Source organism: Dermochelys coriacea, chromosome 3, assembly GCF_009764565.3.
Source record: "Dermochelys coriacea isolate rDerCor1 chromosome 3, rDerCor1.pri.v4, whole genome shotgun sequence".
Lineage (NCBI taxonomy): Eukaryota > Metazoa > Chordata > Testudines > Dermochelyidae > Dermochelys > Dermochelys coriacea.
The window spans coordinates 82,244,187-82,267,096 of record NC_050070.1 but is presented as its reverse complement, the minus strand read 5'-3'; the positions used below and the strand labels follow the sequence as shown (position 1 = coordinate 82,267,096).

At 41.0% G+C, this 22,910-nt stretch overlaps 1 protein-coding gene across 13 annotated transcripts in view; it reads left to right on the top strand.

Moving 5' to 3' along the window:
- The window catches only part of ATG5 (autophagy related 5), a 116,660-nt gene that overhangs the window by 38,255 nt on the left and 55,495 nt on the right, over positions 1-22,910 (top strand). For all 13 annotated transcript variants that reach the window (XM_038393698.2, XM_038393699.2, XM_038393701.2 and 10 more), the window contains exon 6: positions 20,832-20,926. In XM_038393698.2, the coding sequence (XP_038249626.1) occupies positions 20,832-20,926 (95 nt within the window). The remainder of the gene's footprint in view (positions 1-20,831; positions 20,927-22,910) is intronic.

Genomic DNA, 22,910 nt, shown 5'->3' with positions numbered 1-22,910 from the left:
ATCAGATGATCATATTATACAAGTGAATAAGGTTTGTTTTACTACCCTCTTAATTGAATTTATTCTCTAGCAATAGGCCCAGTTAAGTGCTGGGACTGTTTATGACAGTGCTAGTTATAAATTCTAATATTGTTATAATGGTTTAAAAAAATCAGTTGCAAAATGTCATCTTAGCTAAAATAAAGCTTGCTAGCTACTTGTTAGAGTGTGTATTAAGAAACATCTAGCTCAGTTATAAGTGTAACATAAGTTAGGTTTCATTGTAACTGCATATATCTTTAAGGGATAAACCAAAAGTTGGTGTTTATCAGTTATAGTGAACCAGAACTGTACTACATATGTTTGGGAATGATGGTCTTAAGACAGGAGTTTGCCTAGTAAGGTTGGTTTTGTACAGGTTTCACTGTATTTCGTGAGAAACAGCACCTGGGGAGCCTGATATCTAAATAAGAATTTTAACAAGCTTTTGAATACTTTCAAATGCTAATTTTAATGTCTCCGCTCTCCATAAAAGAGAAATAAGAAAAGCTTGTGAAACTAAGAAAACTCTTTTTAAGACATGCTGTACCTTTCAGTATGTTTTATAGGCTTTCGTTTAGATGTAATGATTTTAACCTCTCTCTGAAACAAGTTTATGACCACAAAAAAAGAAAAGAAAGTATCATTTGTGATAACTGCTTTATACCTTATGATACACATCTGCAGATTGTTTTTCTATGAAACTTCAAGTAATTTTCTTCATATCTTAAACAAAAACAATGGTAGTTACATTTTTAAGTACTGCTAGCATAAGCAACTCTGAATCAATCTTACTGGATGGCTTAAGACATTAAACTGCTTTTTTTTGTAAATAGCAAGTTTGCATAATTTTTTTGATGTTAGAAGGGACAATCAATATTACAAATATTATAAATTAGTTTGGGTCGGTCTTTCTAACTGAACTGTAATTGCCTTGTCTGGTTGCATGACTAACTTTCCAGCAACACACTCTGCAGACCTAGTGTCCCTTAAGGGATGAGCCGTAACAGTGGATTTATGGCAAATCTTGTGTTAGGGTTGCCTGACCTGGTGTCCTATCATTCTTCACTCCCTTTGGTTGGCCTACTGATCAGCCACCAAATCAGGGAAGAGGTCAGGTCTCTGCCCATCCACCTATGGTGATCTCATTTATCCTTTCAACATCATTAAAGGTCTATTTCTAAGTTGATGTTCCTCAACTAGAGGGTTGGTTCCCTTGGGATATGCATGTGAGCCATACTAGTCCAGGGTGCAGGGGAGAAGGTGAACAGGACAGAGGAGAGAAACTTTGTGGGGTCAAAGAGGAAAAGCTGAATAAAAGATCCATGAGAGTGTTTTGATGACAAAGCTGTATCTCTATTTCTAATTACAGGGAAATTTTTTATTGCTGTCCTTGCCTCTGAGTCACTTTATTGTTCCATCATTATGATGGATCAAGGAGGCCTGACAGGTTGTTGTTGTTTTTTGGTGTGGGTAGGGATTGGTTTAATAGGTTTTTTGGCTTGCTTTTTACATTAGAAATTCAGGTCTTGTCTATAGTGAAATGATGTCACAGGATCAAGAAAGTGAAAACTGAACAACTTAAGAGGGGAAATTATTTTTAATTGAAATGTTCAAACTTTATAAAAAACTATTAGTAACAGAAGTTGTAAGTGTTAAAGGAAGTCTTGGTTAAAGATTCAGGACACCTGCTTTTTATTTGATGTAAGAGCTCATAAGTAAGGCTACGTTTTAGTCACGGGTATTTTTAGTAAAAGTCATGGACAGATCATGGGCTTTAAACAAAAATTCACAGCCTGTGACCTGTCCATGATTGTACGATATATCCCTAACTAAAACTTGGACCTGGTGCTGTGGATACTTGGGGGAGTGGGGGGGGGGAGACAGCGGTGCAGGGGGCAGTGTGCAGTCTGGGACCCACACTGGTGCTGGGGGTGGGGATGGTTGGTGGGGCTGGTAGGCTCCCTGCCCGGCTCCCTGGGAGTGGCCAGCATGTCCCTGCAGCTCCTAGGGGAGGGAAGGCTAGGGAGGCTCTGCATGCTGCCCCTGCCACAAGCGCCAGCTCCGCAGCTCCCATTGGCCGGGAACTGCAGCCAATGGGAGCTGCAAAGGCAGTGGAGCCCCCTGGCTCCTCCGCCTAGGAACTGTAGGGACATGCCAGCTGCTTCCAGGGAGACCCCCTGAGGTAAGTGCCGCTTCACACCCCAATCTCCTGCTCCAGCCCTGAGCCCCATCCCACACCCAAACTACTGCTTCTCCTATTGGGGCAGGGAGCGATGGCCTGAGACTGCCTCAGGAGCAGCTGGCACGGCTGACCCAGGGGCTGCTGGGCAGCCCCGGAGCCAGCCATGCCAGCTGCTGCAGAAGTCACGGTGGTCACAGAAAGTCATGGAATCCATGACAGACACACAGCTGTACTCAGAAGATGCATGCTCTGAAATGTTCATGGGTTCCTGAGCAAAACCAGCGAAGACCAGACTCTGTTTCTGATACTTGAAGTAGAAAATAAGCAGCAGAAGCTTTTTTTAAAAAAAACTGGTAAGGTCTTCTTTTTATATATTATAGAAGATAAAAGGCACGTTTTTTGCCTAAAAATATTCCCCATAAATTCTTTAATACCCCTTTCTATTGCAATACTTACAAGAAGTTGGACAGCTAAGAGAGAGATTACTTTCATTTAAAAAAAAATACTCTGTACTACTTTTTTACATCCTTACGCTCTCAACCCCATCCTACTGTTTTGTTTACCCCTCTGGGTCATGCCTAAAATATTTTAAGGTACATTCTTAAGGCATTGTAAAATAATAAATAGAATAGCTAGGATCTTGCATTGAGGTAGCAGTTCAGGATTGCATTGTGCTGAATATACATAACACACAGGGCTCAACAAAAGATTGTTAATATACATTATCCTACTGCTAGAAACACTGGTAGGAGCACAGCTAATAATATATTTCATTGTAAATTTTGTTATAAAGTCAGAGTTGACCAGCACATTTTGACAATGAGGAACAGATCACCCTAATCTCAACTGGGGTTTTGTAACCTAAACAAAAGTTGTCTGTTTTAAATTAGTAAAGCAGATAATATTTATTTGGATTCAGTATGAGAACAAGTGAATGGGAGGGTAACAAGTTCTTTCATCATTAAACCATCTTTTTCTTCTCACCATCCAGCCCCCATAGCTCTGTCAAAATTTGAATAGTATTTTTCTCTGTTGGTTGGAATTTGGGTAAACTTGGGACAGGACTAAGCTATTTCCTTGTTTTTAGGGAATGGAAACATACATCTGTCAGAGCAAGTTACATTAGAGAAGGAAACTGTTTGTTTGTTTTTTTAGTTTTATTGTTTTCCCTTTCTAACTCGCTATTTTTTGTCCAATATAAAACAAAAAACACGAAACAAATGCATATTTTCAGAATTTTGGATATACCTCCACTGTTCAGAATGCTATGTTCAGACTATTCTCTCCCATCAGGAAATGGAACCAGATTGGTGATGGAAAATAGAAGCATTCTGTCATCTCTAAATCAAATTCAGAATCGCCCTCTGGTTCTTATAACACCATATACTTATTCCATCTTACCTTTGAGTTTGCAGCCATTTTTCCTTCAGTCTTGGCTTCTTCTGTTCCCTCCCTGCACCTAAAATCAGTTGGTTTGTCCCAGACATGGCAATAAGACTCAAGGGGAGGAAGAGATACTACAGGTGGTCCTATCTGAAGATTTTCTCCGAGCTCCTAGTGGGCCCAAGGTGAGATGTGGTGCTCTTTTCCTTTTCTGCCTTCAAGAACCCGCCTGCCCAAGTGTTCACTCTAGCACATACCTCACCATTACAGTCTAATGTTTAAAATGTTACTGAATGTCAATTAGCTCTATGGCTAATTACCATGAATGCATAGCTGGTTCCACATTATGGACTGCATTTGACCACTTATAGCATGTGTTGTGTCCTTCTAGAGAAGGGGTGGGCAAACGTTTTGGCCTGAGGGCCACATTGGGTTTCCAAAATTGTATGGAGGGCTGGTTAGGGGAGTCTGTGCCTTCCCAAACAGCCAGGCGTGGCCCGGCCCTCGCGTCCTATCCAACCCCACTGCCCTGCTTCTCTGCATCACTGCCCCCTGATGGGACCCCCCCCCAGGACTCCTGCCCCATCCACCCTCCCCCTGTTCCCTGTCCCCTGACCGTCCCCGGACCCACCACCCCTGACTGCCCCCCACCGCCCCATCCAACCCCTCCTCTCATTCCTGACTGCCCCACCAGGATCCCTGCCCCATCCAACCACCCCTTCTCCCTGTCCCCTGACCGCCCCCAGAATCCCTGCCCCAGGTGGCCTCCCGCCGCCCCATCCTCCCTGGAACCCTTGCCCCCATTCAATCCCCTGACCACCAACCCAAACTTCCCTGCTCTCTATCCATCCCTCCCTGCCCCCTTACTGCACTGCCTGGAGCACCAGTGGCTGGCAGCGCTACATCCGCGCTGCCCTGAGCACCAGGATAGGCAGCCGTGCTGCCTGGCTGGAGCCAGCCATGCCACCGCACAGCACAGATCACCGGGTCAGGCCATGGCTCTGCAGCTGCACTACCCGGCAGGAGCTCGCAGTCCCGCTGCCCAGAGCATTCCGCCGGCAGTGCAGTGAGCTGAGGCTGTGGGAAAGAGGCCAGGGGCTAGCCTCCCAGACCAGGAGCTCAGGGGCCAGGCAGGAGGGTCCTGTGGGCTGGATGTGGCCCGCAGGCCATAGTTTGCCCACCTCTGTTCTAGAGTTTGACTCTGAGATCTTTAGGGAAATGGTGCTTCTCATAGATCCATTTCATTAAAGATAAGATTTTCTGATTAAGTTGAAAAGGAAAGCCATAAACTTAAATTCAACAAATGTTTCAGCAAATTTTTCTGATCATCTTCATTAGGAGCTAACAAACAGGGGACTGCAGACGAGGGAGTTTGAAGGGGGAGTAGGAGATCCTCCTGCTGAACAAACAAGGTGTGAGTACTAACTTTGGGGTGAGTGAGTTTGTTGGCTGTTTGTAGTTTATCTTTCTCTTTCAGATTATTTCAGTTACAGGGTCAGTTAGGATTGTGTGTCTGGGGACTGTTTGAGCATTTGTTCCCTGGATCAACCTTGATCATCTTTGATCAACCTCAATCAGCCTTGTGATCACCCTTCCCCTGTGTGATTAACGAGGGGGTAGGGATGACCTAGGAGAGAAGGCCTTAAAGACCAGAGGGTAAGTGACAAGGGGAGTTTGTGGGTAATAGAATCGCTATGGTTAGGAAGAGCTGCATCATCAATGCCAACGCTGCTCCTGTCTCCTTCATGTGCACCTCTATCCAGACAGACAACCTAACCATGGATGCCTCTACCCAGATCCTGGTGTGGATTTGCAGAGAATGTGGCTTGCATTTCCCACTCACAGAAAGCCAGGCTGGGAGGACCATCCTGTGTGAAAGGTGCCTGCTGGTGGAATCTAAGGAAGGAGGTGAGAGAGCTCCAGGAGGAGATGGCTAGGCTGAGGAGCATCCGTGCCCATGAGGAATTCCTTGAGAATATTCATATGTAGACATGCAAGGCTGAGGAAGATATCCAGCTACAGAGGATTGCTGTCACATCACCAGGGAGGAGGAGATAGCTCTGTCTCAGGGAGGACACTGGCTGCTGGTTACTTCTGGCATCAGGCAGTGCTCCACCTACTCCCAACCCACCCACCATGGTGATGGAAAACCGTTATGCTGCTCTGGCAATGAATGATGAGGAATCACCCCTAAAGGCGGAAGTGGAGAAGCCATGTACCCCAAAGGCTGGGAAGATTAAAACCACCACTCTCAGGAGGAAACGTAGAGTAGTGGTGGTTGGTGACCCTCTTCTGAGGGGGACGGAGGCATCCATCTGTTGCCCTGACATGGCATCCCAGGAGATATGCTTCCTGCCAGGGGCCCATATCTGAGACATTACGGCAGGATTGTCGAGGATCATCCAGCTCTCTGACTACTACCCCATGTTACTCATCCATGTGGACACTAATGATACTACGAGGTATGACCCTCAGCAGATCAGAAGTGACTACAGGGCTCTGGGAGTAAGGGTGAAGAGTTGGGAGGGCAGGTGGTGTTCTTACCCTTGACTGGAAGAATGAATCGGCCCAAGCAAAGACAGATGTATCCTCAAGGTGAATGCCTGGCTGTGAGGATGTTGTTGCCAGGAGGGCTCCAGCTTCCTTGTCTTTTAGCATGCTGTTCCAGGAAGAAGGACTGCTAAGCAGAGATGGGTGCCACCTATCAAGGAAGGGGAAGAGCATATTTGGATACAGACTGGCTAACCTAGTGAGGAGAGCTTTAAACTAGGTATGAAGGGGGCAGGTGTCCGAAGTCCACAGGTAAGTAAAAAATATGGAGACCTGGGAAAAGATTTGGAATTTGGAGGGAGCATGGGCTGTTATAGTAGGGATAAGGAAGAGACGAGACAGGAGCGAGGGGTGGGGGACAAATTGGTATCTTAGATATCTATATAGTAATGTGAAAAGTATGGGGAATACGTAGGAAGAACTCAAAATGCTAGTAAATAAACACAACTATGTCATAGTTGGGATCACAGAGACTTGGTGGGATACTAAGTATGACTAGAATATTGGTATAGAAAAAAGGGAGGAGGTGTTGCCTTATATATTATAAATGTATGCACTTGGACTGATGTTGAGATGGAAGTAGGAGACAGACTTGTTGAAGGTTTCTAGGTAAGGATAAAAGGGGTAAAAAACAGGGTGATGTCATGGTAGGGGTCTACTATAGATCACCTAACCAGGAAGAAGAGGTGTACGAGGCTTTTTTTAAAGAACTAACAAAATCATCCAGAGCACAGGACTTGGTGGTGATGGGGGACTTCAACTACTAAGACGTCTGTTGGGAAAATAATACAGCAAGGCACCGATTTATTGGAGATAATTTTTTTATTTCAGTAAGTGGAGAAAGCTACTAGAGGAGAGGCTGTTTTAGATTTGATTTTGACAAATAGGGAGGAATTGGTTGAGAATTTCAAAGTGGAAGGCAGCTTAGATGAAAGTGATCATGAAAGGATAGAATTGATGATTCTAAGGAATGGTAGGAGAGAGAACAGCAAAATAAAGACAGTGGATTTCAAGGAGATAGACTTTAGCAAACTCAGGGAGTTGGTAGGTAAGATCCCATGGGAAGCAAGTCTAAGGAGAAAAACAATTGAAGACAGTTGACAGTTTTTCAAAGAGACATTATTAAGGGCACAAGAGCAACTATTCCACTGTGTAGGAAAGATAGGAAGTATTGCAAGAGACAACCCTGGCTTAATTAGGAGATATTCAATTATCTAAATCTCAGAAAAGAGTCCTACAAAAAGTGGAAACTAGGTCAAATTACAAAGGATGAATATAAACAAATAACATTGGACAAAATTAGAAAGGCCAAGGCACAAAATGAGATCAAACTAGCTAGAGACATAAAGGGTAACGAGAAAACATTCTACAAATACATTAGAAGCAAGAGGAAGACCAAGGACAGGGTAGGCCCATGACTCAATGAGGGGGGGAAAAAAAACAATAACAGAAAATGTGGAAATGACAGGTGCTTAATGACTTCTTTGTTTTGGTTTTCACCAAGAAGGTTGGTGGTAATTGGACATCTAACATAGTGAACGCCAGTGAAAATGAGGCATGATCAGATGAGTATGATCAGAGGCTACAATTGGGAACGAACAAGTTAAAAATTACTTAGACAAGTTAGATGTCTTCAAGTCACCAGGGCCTGATGAAATGCATCCTAGAATACTCAAGGAGCTGACAGGAAGTATTTGAGCCATTAGCAATTATCTTTGAAAAGTCATGGAAGACAGGAGAGAGTCCAGAAGACTGGAAAAGGGCAAATATAGTGCCAATTTGTGAAAAGGGAAATAAGGACAACCCGGGGAATTAGACTGGTCAGCTTAACTTCTGTAACCAGAAACATAATTGAGCAAATAATAAAGCAATCAGTTTCCAAACATCTAGAAGATAATATGGTGATAAGTAACAGTCAGCATGGATTTGTCAAAAACAAATTGTATCAAACCAACCTGATAGCTTTCTTTGACATGGTAACAAGCCTTGTGGATAGGAGAGAAGCGGTACATGTAGTATACCTTGACTTTAGTAAAGCTTTTGATACTGTCTTTCATGACCTTCTCATAAACAAAGTAGGTAAATGCAATCTAGATGGAGTTACTATAAGGCATAACTGGTTGGAAAATCATTCCCAAAGAGTAGTTATCAGTGATTCACAGTCATGCTGGAAGGGCATAGCAAATGGGGTCCCGCAGGGTTCAGTTCTGGGTCTGGTTCTCTTCAGTATCTTCATCAATAATTTTGATAAAGGCATAGAGAGTACACTTATAAAGATTGTGGATGATACCAAGCTGGGAGGGGTTGCAAGTGCTTTGGAGGATAGAATTATAATTCAAAATTATCTGGACAAACTGGAGAAATGGTCTGAAGTAATTAGGATAAAATTCAATAAGGACAAATGCAAAGTACTCCATTTAGGAAGGAACAATCAGTTGCACACATACAAAATGGGAAATGACTGCTTAGGAAGGAGTACTGTAGAAAGGGATCTGGGGGTCATAGTGGACCACAAGCTAAATATGAGTCAACAGTGTAACATTGTTGCAAAAAAAAGTGAACATCATTCTGGGATGTATTAGCAGGAGTTGTGTAAGCAAGGCACAAGAAGTAATTCTTCTGCTCTACTCTGTGCTGATTAGGTCTCAGCTGGAGTATTGTGTCCAGTTCTGGGTGCCACATTTAAGGAAAGATGTGGACAAATTGGAGAAAGTCCAAAGAAGAGCAACAAAAATGATTTAAGGTCTAGAAAACATGACCTATGAGGGAAGATAGAAAAAATTGGGTTTATTTAGTCTGGAAAAGAGAAGATTGAGAGAGGACATAACAGTTTTCAAGTACATAAAAGTTTGTTACAAGGAGGAGGGAGAAAAATTCTTCTTCTTAACTGCTGAGGATTGGACAAGAAGCAATGGTCTTAAATTGCAGTAATGCAGGTTTAGGTTGGACATTAGGAAAAACTACCCATCAGGCTGGTTAAGTATTGAAATAAATTGCCTAGGAAGGTCATAGAAACTCCATCATTGGAGATTTTTAAGAGCAGGTTAGACAAACACCTGTCAGGGATGGTCTAGAGATAATACAGAGTCCTACCATGAGTGCAGGGAACTAGATGACCTCTTGAGGTCCTTTCCAGTTCTGTGATTGTCTCAGTCCTATCAAACAATCAGGAAAACACTAGCTTTACATGTCTTTTATGGAGAGCATGATTTAAATTTTAGGCCAACCCAAGTGGTGGTTCTTTTTAGGAGTCTTCCATTAGATTGGCAAAACGTAGCGCTGAATGAAAATATTAATTAATATTGCTAGAAAATACAACTAGTGAAAGTTAGAGAGAAAATAAAGGTTTTTTAGTATAACACTTTAAAAAGCTGTGATTATTGTGATTGGTTTATAGAAAACTGTAATTATTCTGTAATTGGTTTCAGAGTAGCAGCCGTGTTAGTCTGTATTCGCAAAAAGAAAAGGAGTACTTGTGGCACCTTAGAGACTAACAAATTTATTTGAGCATAAACTTTTCTTTATTCTATGATTCTTTACCTTCAGTGTTCCTCCAATCCACCTCTGTGCCTTCTGCAACTTCTGTTTTCAAGTATTTGGGAGACACAAATACAAATTGAGGGCTCTTTAAAAAAATATTCTGTAAAACTACTATATTACTTTACTTTTTATTGATTCCTTCTTCTTCCTATAGTGTTAGTCAGTTGTCTGAGGTATGCCAAGAGAAGCTGGAACAGGTTAATGAAATGGTATCTTAAAGCTTTCCTTTTTTGCTATTTCAGGTTTGTCTTTAAAATATTATATCAGTGTGTTTTGTTGCTGAAATGTTTGAATGGTGTTGGTTATCCATTACTAAAATTCTTGGACCTTTGTGACTGTTTTCCTCATGTGCCTGATTTTGTGTGTTTCTTTTTTAGAAGTATTTTTCTCATATCACATTTTTCTTTAGAACTTAATATTTTATCATTTCAAGACATGGTAGTTGGGGTGTTCTGTGGAACAACAATCAAATTCCTTTATTTGGCCTAGCTTAACAGCTGCTAAGATGTGTCATTGTTTGGCCATAATATAAGCCTTGTTACACTCCATATTTAAGTAATAAGATGTATGTTTTCACATAGGAGCAATGGGAAGAAGTACAGCTGCTGTTTCTACTTAAAGAAAAAAATATACTTTGGCCTGATGCCTTGCATAGCCTCACTTGAGTTTCATCTAGATATACTGATGACCTAGAAAGGGAAAATATATGGCCAGTTTCTAATGCAATAAAACAGAACACTTACAGTGAAACTTCAGTACATGAGCTTGTACATTAAGTGAAGATAATTACAGAGCTTGTATCCTACTTACATCTTAAAAAAAATTATCTTCAGGGCTTAACAATCAGGAGAATGTAACCTGCTGCTGTGTCAAATAATTTTTCAAAGTAACTGACCCATTAAAACAGTTACATGCCTGCAACAAATGGACTTGAATCTTATCAATAACATAGTGCTATGACCTCTTCCTCCCAAAAAAGTAGTTGTGGAACATTATATTTTAGTTTTCTGAATAAACACTGAAGTTCACTAACTTCTAAATCCTCCATGTAATGTTGTTAATTTTTTCCCTACTCTTTATCTTCTGTTTTGCCTGTTCTGTGTTCATTTCTGTTTTTTTTTCCTGCCTCTTATCACCATCTCTGTTGCTGAAAATTTCTTATCACTCTTCCTAATCTGTGTTGTTTCCCATTTCCCACAAGGCTCATTTTTAAATTTTGTCAGGGCAAGTTCTTTAACCCATACCTAGTTTTCTCCCAGATAGCCTTGCCTCCCTAATCCTTCTATCTCGCTGCCCATTCCCACAAGAATACTTCCTTCTTGTTAGGTTTCTTTTCCCCTTCCCTCAATCCCTGTCTGGACTTGTGTTTCCCATATGTATACTCTCTCTCCTCCTTTACATTGTCAACAAAAGAAAAGCAACAAACTTTGATATTGTACAAATTCAAGTTTTAAAATTTTCAGAAGGAAAACTATTTAAAGAATGAACTCTTTTCCACAATAAGCCATTCTCTGTTAGGAAGGCCATTCTCTGTAGCCTGTCTGGAATAGAGCAACGTCACTTTCCCTTGTAACAATAATTCAGATAATCATGTTTGTAACACATTTTCAAGCTGCTATTGCTTGTTGGCCATTTGTATCTTGTTTACAGTATACCAGCAGTTTTACTGTTCTTTGTAGATGTGATGGATCAAAGGCCTCTACATCTTACGTTCTTAAAACATTTGTAAATGGCCTCCAGAGGGATATTAAAACTATATGAGAGTTCTTTGTCCGCTGGAACTGTGCCCGTTCCATTGTGATAAATGCCTTGGAGGGGAAATTTAAAAGTTAAACTGCCTTCTTCTTCTTCTTCTTCTTCTTCTTTTTTTTTTTTTTAAAGCCATGTTACTACACACTCTAATTTTAAACAATGCTTTAAAGTTTTCCTTATTTATATTAGGTGTCTTGTTTGCTGTTTGAATATGAAGAATTATGATTCTTCAGCTTGACTGCTCAAATTGATCCCACAGGCATAGTTTCAGTCTGCAGTAAAGTCCTAATCCCTTATTTACTTTAGTTAAATATAATTTTCCAATAAATAGGCATAATTAGGTAATTTAACCATAAGAGGGCACCTTTAATAACAAGGTGTTATAGGTTTGTGAATTTCATGATGTTTATTTAATATTAATGAACTTAATTTCAATGTATTTTGAATTTGCATGTTTAAAACTAAATTCACAGTTGAATAACTATATGCATGGGAAGCCTTCCTTTGTTTCTCTGTAAGGTCACTACTCTTTCCACTTACTTTCAGATCTGTTTTCAATACCAGCCTCTTCCATGATACCTATAAAAGATCAACCAATTTTAATAATGGATTGATGGACACATGGCATTAGTTGGCATTTACTTTAGAGGTCATCCCCTAAAGAATGAATGCTATGTATTAATGTAAAGAAGCAACAGTTTATTCCTATTATAAATGTTTGGTGAAAGCTCTGTCAGTCAGCTCCATAAGATGGGATATGAAATCTATATCATTGTGTAACACCATTTGCATCTATTTCTCTGCAGTTATTTAGCCTGAATCTTTTACCATGGAACAAATTACCTTCTAGTTCTCCATAGCAGATCATTATCACCTAATACCTGGAAGTAGTCTGGAAATACCTGCAAACTTGCCAACTTCTCCTAACAGTGAGTTCACATTGCAGTGCTCAGAGGTATCATCTGGACAATTTTATTTACTTATTTGGATTTCTTCAGTAATAAAACAGTTGGCAAGAGGTCAACATATCGTGGGGACTTTTCCATAAAAAAAAAAAGTGACTGTAAGACTCCTTTATGAAAAAGAAAAAACACTTGTTTTCTACTTGTGGCAGTGTAAAGCTAAAAGTGAAAGTCTTCTCCATACTTGCATAACAAATATCTTGTCAATATTCAGACATACTTTGTTAGTCTGAAAAGGGTAACAGCTAGACAGTAGTCACAGATAGGCAGGGCAAATTTTTATCTCTAATTCTTCCTATGCTCCATTACCAAAACAGCAGCAGCGTCATGACTGTTGGTTGTTTGGCTCTGCATTTTTATGATACAAGAACAAGAGCACTGAATGATTTTAGCACATTACAGAGGGATCCTTCAATAACCAAGACACTAAAGAACTTTAAATTCAATATTAATTCTATATATAATATAATGTAAATGTGGTTGATAAAGGATAAGTTTTAAATGTGATGCTTCTAGAATGTTTGCTTTATGCATGAGGTATTCCGGATAAAAAGAGATCTTCACATACATAATATGACTGTTTGGCTGAGCAATTTAAAGTGATTTATAAAGTGTTTGTAACTAGTCCAACAACAATGTTAGAGTTACAATGGTAGGACTGGTGCTGACTTCCCCTCTTCCCAGGTAGAAGCGATGTGTGCTAGGGGTCTGATCAATGGGAAAGGTAGGTATTTTTGATAGGCGGGGTAGGTACCATTTTACCACATGGACTTCTAGGCATAATTCCATAGGATTGTTTGTGTTATGTAGTTTCAGAGCTAATTTGTCAATAGGAGCATCTCATGGTCTGTTGTTCAGCTGGCATCTTAACAATCTGATTGATTTGTAATGGTTCTACCAAATACTTACGATTACACATTGCTGGTATGATTTATGTTGTCCATGGATGTGCAGTAGAAGGAACATAAATGCAATTTAGTTGCTTATGAAAGAGTGAATTGAGTGACATGGAAGGTGCAATCCTTTATTTCTACAACTAGTAGAGCTGTGACAGCAATAGTATAAGTTTCATAATTGTGGGTCACCGATGTCTCAAACTTGTTTTAGAGGTGCTACTCCCAAAATGACTGCATGTCTCCACGCACTTTGGATCCTGGGCACCTCTACTAAGGCTGTCAAAATACAATTAAATGTTGTGGACTGTGGAAAATTGTACACTAGCTTCGATCACCATCTGATTTCACATAGGCCAACTGTGATGGGTAGGGCAGGGGTTGATGCAGGCCAAGGTAGAGGCAGGGAGGTGGGTCATCTGGTCTCATTGCTTCCTGCATTTGTGTTATACATGAGGTCAGACTAGATGATCACAACAGTTCCTTCAGGCCTTGGTATCTATTAATTGTAAACAGAATTTGCTTGAAGAGTACAAGAGGCTGGGTGGGGAGGGAAGTGCTCTCTGGCCTTGTCTACGCTACCATGGTAAGTCGACCCAAGTTACACTACTCCAGCTATGTGAATAATATAGCTGGAGTTGACGTAGCTTAGGTCGACTTACTGCGGTGTCTACACCGCACTGCATTGACGGGAGATGCTCTCCCATTGACTTACCTTAATCTTCTCGTTCCGGCAGAGTATTGGAGTCAACCGGAGAGCGCTCTATCAATTTAGCGTGTCTTCACTAGACACGCTAAATTGATCCCGCTGCATCAATCGCTTAGTGATATTACTTTAAAGGGCTGGAACCGATTGAGGAGGAAAAGTCTGCTGGATGGAGACTTCCATGCCATGATATCCATCAGGTGACAACTCTTTGACTCTCAAGCAACTACATTAGAGTCAAACTAGTGAATTTATACAAGGTGAAAGGCTTTGAATCCCTTTACTATTCCTCCTGAGCCAGTCATACTGAAATGTTGTTTCAGTTTTGAACTGTCAGATTGCTGGGTTGAGCAAGGTAGATTACTAACAGCTGTGATAAGGTAGTATACATCTGCATTAACACATGTCTATAACATATCTCCACTGTTTGTCCTACAATACTGAGACCCAGAATGCTGCTTTGGTATTTTGCAGTTAATTTTTGCTATTACAAGAGGTAATAGCTTTTAAAACTGAAGAATTGAACAAATATTTTATCCAAACTACAGATTTCATAGAGTCATACAAATGTATGGTTGTAATGGACCTTGAGAGATCATCCCGCCCATGCCACTGTGCTGAAGCAGGGCCAAGTATGCCTAGACTGACCCAGACAGTTGTTTGTCTAACCTGTTTCTAAAAACCTCCAATAATGGGAATTCCACAACCTCCCTTTGTAACCTATTCCAGTACTTGACTATCCTTATAGTAAAACATTTTCCCTCATATCTAACTTAAATATCCCTTGCTGCAGATTAAGATTACTTGTTGTCCTTCCTTCAGTGGACATTGAAAACTGTTGATCACTGTCCTCTGTATAACAGTCCTTAGCATAGCGTATTCTGTGACACTGTGTGTGTGCAGAATTCATGTCCCCCACAGATTTCTTTGTTTCTCACAGAAACTGACTGGGAAGCAAAGAGAAGCTGCAAGAGCAGTCACACGCACCTCCCCAGCAGCACAGGCACATTGTTTTGGGTGCCTGAAGCAGTTGGGTTCTGAGAGGTCCTGAGTTACCATCAGCAAAGCGAGGCAGCAAGAGGAGCTCTACCTCTTCTCACCCGGTACTAAAGAAGCCAGCTTGGGCTCCGTGTGGACTTCGCTCAGAGCAGTTGAGATTCACGATACCATCAACTCCCTCAGCCACTATTACTTCGTTGCATGCCATGGACACAGTACTGGCAACACTCTTGGTACCTCAGGAATTTAGCTTTCCTTGAAACCTTGCTGTATCTGAGATGCCCAACTCACTTGCTTGGCTCCGATATACTCCGAGGACTTCCAGGTCTCTGATCATTTGAACGGTACTGACTGTTTGATCTCTTGTTTCTTCCAATGCTCCACTGCTACAGAATGATTTGGAAGAGGAGAATTCTTATGAAGATCTTGTCTTGATCTCCCAAATATCAGTGCAAAGTTCTTCTCTCCATTCCTATAGAAGCTCTTTTCCAGAGGTCTCTGAGGAGATTGGTATCACTCGTGATACACCCAGACTTGCTGGTGTGACCACCCATAGATGTCCCCAACTGTGTAATATGTGCCATCTCCTTAGCCATATTAGGACCCTTGGGCAGCCTATCGCCAGCAATTCTCTAGGGTGTTGAGCACCACCCATCAAATAAATAGTCTTCATCATCCTCCTTCTTTAAGAGATGAGACCCTCGGGAAGAAACCTTTGAGAAACAGGAAGCTAGGGCTGATGAACACATCTTTCCACCAGCCAACAGCTCTCCTTCATCCCTGAATGAAGCAGCACCTATTCCATTCCTGGTGAACGATTTCAAGCAGTTTCAGGACCTTCTCAAAAAAATTGTGGATTCTTTGCAGATCCCTCTTGAGGAGGTTAAAGAATCACATCAGAAGCTGCTTGACCTTCTTTATGCAACTTCATCTGCCTGCATTGCCTTGACTATTAACCTTTGCAGGGTCCAGTGGGGCCTCAATATCTATCTGGCACATCCCAGCCACAATTCCACCTATGTGCAAGAGAGTGGATAAGAAATACTGTGTTCCATCAGAAGACTCAGAATTTTTATTTTCTCATCTCTCTCTCCTAACTCTTTTTGGTGATTTACATGTTTAATGAACATGGGAGGCAGCACCAACCAAAATCTACGTATTATGACAAGGATCATAGTAAGTGCCTTTACCTGTTTTGGTAGAAAAATTTTATGCGTCAGTTACTTTACAATTCAGAATCACCAGCTACCAGGCATTAATAGTGAAACACAATCATACCAAGCTGAACTCATTTGTTGAGCATCAACCAGCAGAACATAGAGCAATTCCAGGCAATTATTGCAGAAGGCCCGCTGCTCACCAGAACATCTTTGCATATCTCCCTCGATGTTGCTGATACTGCTGCCTATTCGATTTCTACAGCGGTAGTTGTGAGGAGTGCCTCCTGAATCCAGCTCTCAAGATTTCCAAAGGCGGTCCAAAATATTGGTTGAAGATATCCCTTTTGATGGTACTAATCTGTTTGACAGCACAGATGAATCTGCACCCGTTAAAGGACTCCAGGGCTACTTTTTGTTCACTTGATCTTTAACCTGCCCACAAGAGAGTTTTTAGTAAGTCCCAGATGGTGCAAAGATCTCGTCCTGCTCAATTCTTATGTCCCACAGATCATATGAACCTCAACACCAGAGACCAAGATTCCAGAGAAGAAAATAATCCACTTCTCAACTTTCAACCTCACAGACTCCCACCTCAAAGCACCCATTTTGACAGGATGGTTGAGGTCCTGAGTTACCATCCCCATTCTTACCAGCTGAATTGATTCTCCAGCCTTCCTCTCTTTGGTGACCACCCTAATCACTTCCAGCAGGCTTGGGAGTCACTCACTATGGACAAGTATAATCTGGAGATCATTTACACAGGGTATTCCATCCACTTAGCTTCTCTTCCATCTGCCAATCCCCCTTCCCTGTCCCTCTTCACAGGCCACTCATGAGAACCTGCTATGACTGGAAAAAGACTCTCTCCTACTCCAGGGTGCTATAGAACTGGTTCCTCTGCAGCAGAGAGGGAAGGGGTTTTATTCTGGGTATTTCCTGGTTCCAAAAAAGGATGGCAGTTGGAAACCTATCCTAGATTTAAGGCCTATTCAACACCTTTGTGAAGGCACAAAAATTCTAGACACCTACCATAGGATAGATGGACACCTAAAGAAACCACTCTGTACATCAACTTCCTGGAACACAGGACAGTCAGATAGACCTGTCTCCAGTTTCTACCCCTAATCAGGGGCAAACAGATAAATCTTATAATGGAGAATGCATGAAAAGCCATGTGTTTAGATGTGGTACCAAAGTATTTCAGTTGTGCACTATACACAGGCTGTTCCCTTGCCACCTGACATTGACATTGAAACAGCACCACTGCTCCACTGACCTCAAATTTTAAGTTAATTCCTCTTACAGCTTGTAGCAATATCTTGATTTTAGTAAGGCTTTTGACAGTCCCACATGACATTCTCTTAAGCAAAGGAAGGAAATGTGGTCTAGATAAAATTATAAGGTGAGTGGAAAAACTGGTTGAAAGACTGTACTCAAAGAGTAGTTATTAGGGGTCAGTGCTTGGTCCAGTGCTATTCAATATATTCTTTAATGACTTGGATAATGGAGTGGAGAGTATGCTTATAAAATTAGCAGATGACACCAAGGTGGAAGGGGTTGCAAGCACTTTGGAGGACAGAAGTAAAATTCAAAACAACTTTGACAAATTAGAGAACTGGTCTGAATTCAACAAGATGAAATTCAATAAAGACAAAGGCAAAGTACTACACTTAGGAAGGAAACATCAAATACACAACTACAAAATGGGGAATAACTGGCTAAGTGGTAGTGACGAAAAAGATCTGGGGGTATAATGGATCACAAATTAAATGAGAATCTGCAGTGTTATGCAGCTGTGAAAAAGGCTAACATCATTCTGTGGTGTTTTAACAGCAGTGTCATATGTAAGACACAGGAGGTAATTGTCCTGCTCCATTCAGCACTGGTAAGGCCTCCTAAGGAGTACTGTGTCCAGTTCAGGGCAACCCACTTTAGGAAGGATGTGAACAAATTAGGGCGAGCCCAAATTAGAGCAACAAAAATGATAAAAGGTTTAGAAAACCTGATTTATGCGAAAAAGTTGTAGAATCCCCATTGTTGGAGATTGAGAAACGGAACAAACACCTATCGGGGATAGTCTAGGTCAGCATTTCTCAAATACGGTCGCTGCGACTGCATTTGGCCACCAGGGGCTATTTTTGTGGCCACAGCATCCTGGGCAGTGATTGCAGGGGTGGAGGCAAGCAGTGTCCCTTTCCACGGGACTGCCAGCAGGGGTTGGGCCCTGTCCCCCTCTGGAGCCAGAAACGCTGGAGGAGCAGACAGCTGGTGTGAGTTCCCCACCTTCCTGGGGCCAGTGGGGCTCGGGCTTCCGGCTTCAGCACTGGGGTTGTGGCAGCAAGCTCGGCCATGGAGTGGTGGGCTCTGGTCCCTGGGCGCATGGGTTCAGCCTGGCCCTTGGGCTTCAGGTGCTGGCCTTGAGCTTGCCACCCCTCCCATCACCGCTGGCTCCTGCTGCCTCCCCCAGCCCCTAAGCCGCCTCTCCATCGCACCTGGCCTTCACTGCCTCCCTATCCACCTCCCCATTCAGGGCTTAATTTGTCCCCCAGCTTGCCGGGGCTGAGTAAATTTGCTGTGGAAAGTGATATTTGTATTTTTGTTAATATATCTTTTCACTGTCTCCCTGCTAGCTAGCAAGTCTGCTTCTGTAAAAAATATTAACACACACACACACACACACACATACCACTTTTCACAACAGCAGACTTACTAGCTAGCAAGTCTAAAACAAAAAAGCAACCAAAAAAAGGAAAAGTAACAACAGCAGCAAAAGACAAGAACACGAAAAGCACCTTATTTTTGTTTGTTTCGGTCCAGCAAAGAATAGACACAACAATACATTATCTTGATTGAGTTTGAAAAAAAAGCCCTACATAAATAAAATTCAATGATTTGGATATGTATATATGCATTTCCTCCCCTAAAATTAAGTATTTTAGGAAAAATTGTCAGAGCAGCACCAGCAAGAGTGGATGGCCGCACTTTGAGGCCACCAAAAAATTTGTTGAGCGAACCCCTGGACTCTAGGTTTACTTGATCCTGCATCAACACAAAAAGAAAAGGAGGACTTGTGGCACCTTAGAGACTAACAAATTTGTTAGAGCATAAGCTTTCGTGAGCTACAGCTCACTTCATCGGATGCATCCGATGAAGTGAGCTGTAGCTCACGAAAGCTTATGCTCTAATAAATTTTAGTCTCTAAGGTGCCACAAGTCCTCCTTTTCTTTTTGCGAATACAGACTAACACGGCTGCTACTATGAAACATGCATCAACACAGGAGCTGGTCTTGATGATTTCTTGAGATCCCTTCCAGCCCTATGTTTCTATTATATGTATTAATCATTGGTAGCTTGTTCAGGATACAGATAAACTTTTTTTGCCTGGATTGAACCACAGCGGTCATATTATGCTTGTCTAATTTTATTTACTTTGGTTCCCTATAACATGTTGGATTTAAAAATAAAAATAAAAGTAGACCTTGACTGTATTTGAAATCCAGTTGAGCATTGTTGCATTGAGTATGTGTGATAAGATACAACATATATGCCTTAGAAGAGCCATCTGTTGTGTCTTAGGTTGGCAGTTGATCAGGACTTTGTGGCTCCTAGAGCACTGATGTCTCTCTATCTCTGTCTACTTCTTAATAACAAACCTGTCTCAATTTTAAAAGTATTTTTCAGTATGAGCGTGATTAGCTCCCCACATGTCGTCTCCCTCCTCCCCTTCCTTTTTTTGGTATTTGTTCTGCTTGGTTGATATTATCCGAATATCCTCTTTGCCCTTTTAAAGTGCTTTCCTTATCCTATTTTAATTAAGACATTTGTTTTACATATTTTAATACTATTGTGTTGCACAGCACTCAGTGTGCTTTGGCAGAGACGGAATGTATGCTCTCTGAAACTACTTCATTGTTTCTGATATTACCAACATTAAAACCAGTTAACCTTTAATATAAATTACTGTGTATAATATACAAAAATTGATGTGTGTATGTTGAACATATTAAACTTTTACTTTTATTTTCAGGTTGTTCCATCAAAATGGTACACATTTTTTCTGTGATTTTGCTGATTACAAGTGCTTCCATATTTACCAGAGTATCAGAGCAGATTATCCTAAAAGACCTTCTCTAACTGCAAATATCAAGAGACAAAAATAAATTTTGTCTCCATGTTGCTGCTTCTGCTCTTAGGTCCCCTGTACTTTGCACCTGTTTTTTCCTCTCAAGTTAAAAAAAACTGTTAAATGTGAAAAAATGGGTAGCAGAGAGCAGTAGTAGCAGAGAGCATTAGCAATATCTGCTTCTGGTTGAAATAGCAGAATTGTTAGTGCTGTGTTACACAGTATTTCTCTACCTTTGGAGGAAGCAGAGTGAAATGAAATCATTTCTCTTTAGTTTCTGACAAGTCATCACATTGTGACTGTGATGGCATAACATAGATTACCTCCTCTGTTTGTTTTCAGCAGCATGGGAAGGTAATTCCCCTTCTTGAGGCTACATAGGGAACAGGAATTATTGGGGAAAAAACCTACTCACAGGCAAAAATTCTGTGATAAAAGGGTTTTAGATGCTCCACTTTTCTGCGTGTATGATTGTGCCTATCATATTTTGTGTATCTTTTTCAGTAAAGAAGCATATACATTATTAATGCTAATAATAAATACAACTCTTACTTTCACAGACAAATTTGACCAATTTTGGGCCATAAATCGGAAACTCATGGAGTATCCTCCAGAAGATAGTGGATTTCGCTACATCCCATTTAGAATATATCAGGTAGGAGACAACATGAAAAGCCTCATGTTTTACAAAACTGTCATGCTGAGATCTGTCAAATGTAATAAAAGTAAACCATATGGAATGATAAGTCCACTTATTTTTAGCTGCAGAGTAAAATTAGGTCTGTTTCCTCACATTTGCTGGGCTGTTCAGCTGCATGAATTAACTGAGGAAATAGAAGAAAGTCCATAGAGCTTGTTACTCTCACTTGTTCCTAATAAGTAATTGCTGCTCATTGTTCCAGAAATAGGTACACTATACACACAAGTATGCTAAGTGCTTTACAGACAAATAAAACAAAATACTAGCCTGTGTTAACATTCATAACTCTGCTAGACACTAAAAATCATGGTCTTAATAAAGTGACTTGATTTATGACTTAATGCAACAATCTGTAACCCATTAACCCCCGTTTTTTGTCCTATGATTACAGAGGGGTTATTGGATCATTTCATCTTGAATGGTCTCTTACAATAAGTGTTAACTACCTATGCTAAAGTATCAGTTCCACCTTGTATTTAGCTGTGACAAAGGGCTTGTCTACACAAAGCACTGCAGTGGTACAACTGTACATCTTTAGTGAAGAAGCTACTATGCCGAAGAGAGCTTCTCCTGACAGTGTAGTTAACCCACCTCCATGAGAGATGGTAGCTATGTTGCTCTCCTGTTGACATAGCGGTATTTCCACCGGAAGTTAGGTTGGTATAATTATGTTGCTCAGGGTTGTGGATTTTTCACACTCCTGAGCTATGTAATTACAGTAGAACACCAGAGTTACGAACTGACCAGTCAACCCCACACCTCATTTGGAACCGGAATTACACAATTAGGCAGCATTAGAGATGACCAAAAAAAAAAAAAAAGCAAATACAGTACCATGGTAAATGTAAACTTAAAAAAAAAAAAAAAAAAAAGGAAAGCAGCATTTTTCTTCTGCATAGTAAAGTTTCAAAGCTGTATTAAGTCAGTATTCAGTTGTAAACTTTTGGAAAAAAAAACAACCATAATGTTTTGTTTAGAGTTACAAACAACCTCCGTTCTCGAGGTGTTCTAACTCTAAGGTTCTACTGTATAGCAATGTTAGTTTGTAAGACTTAGGGTATGTTTACACTACAAAATTTAAGTCAACCTAAGTTACATTGACGTACAACCATCTAAGTAATTCAATTGCTTTTGCATGTCCACACTATGGTCCTTGTGTTTGGTGGTGCATGTCCTCACCAGGAGTGCTTGCACTGATTTAACTGTCAGTGTTGGGCATTGTGGAAAGGCTTCTGAAAGACAACAACAGTTGATGTAAGTATCTACACTAGGTAGTATCTACACTAACACTGAGTCAACCTAACTACATCAGCTTAAGTGCTACGCCTCTCGCAGAGATGGAGTTATTAAGTCGGTGTAGTAGGTAAGTAACATCAGTGGGAGCTACATTTTAGTGTGGATGCTTACCGAGTTAGGTCATCATGAACTGACTTATGTCGACCTAACTGTGTAGTGTAGACCAGGGATCAGCCTCTGAGTACCTTTCCCAGACCTGAATAAGAGCTCTCTGTAGCTCAAAAGCTTGTCTCTTTCACCAGTGGAAGTTGGTCTAATAAAAGATATTATCTCACCCACTTTGTTCCTTTATAGAGGAATAAGAATTTAATTCCTACTTGAAGAACTTCCTGTAATATCTGCCCTTGAAGGCTCCACTGTACACAAAACAGCCAGAGTTCACCCTCAACTGAAGAGCTTGAGGCAAGCATTTCAGGAGGAACATTTTCCTCAGCCTCTGGAGAAACATCTTCTTATTTTCTGTCATTATAGGCCCCATAATGGGGAGAGAGCAAGTGGGATAGATAGTGTCTTTGAAAAACTATCTCATCTAGGCCTACATTGCACACTTCCACTTATAGACATCTGAGCTGCCTACTGCCTGTTCTAATGACACCCTACTTATTTGACGACAATCTAGACACATATTAAAAACTAATTACTA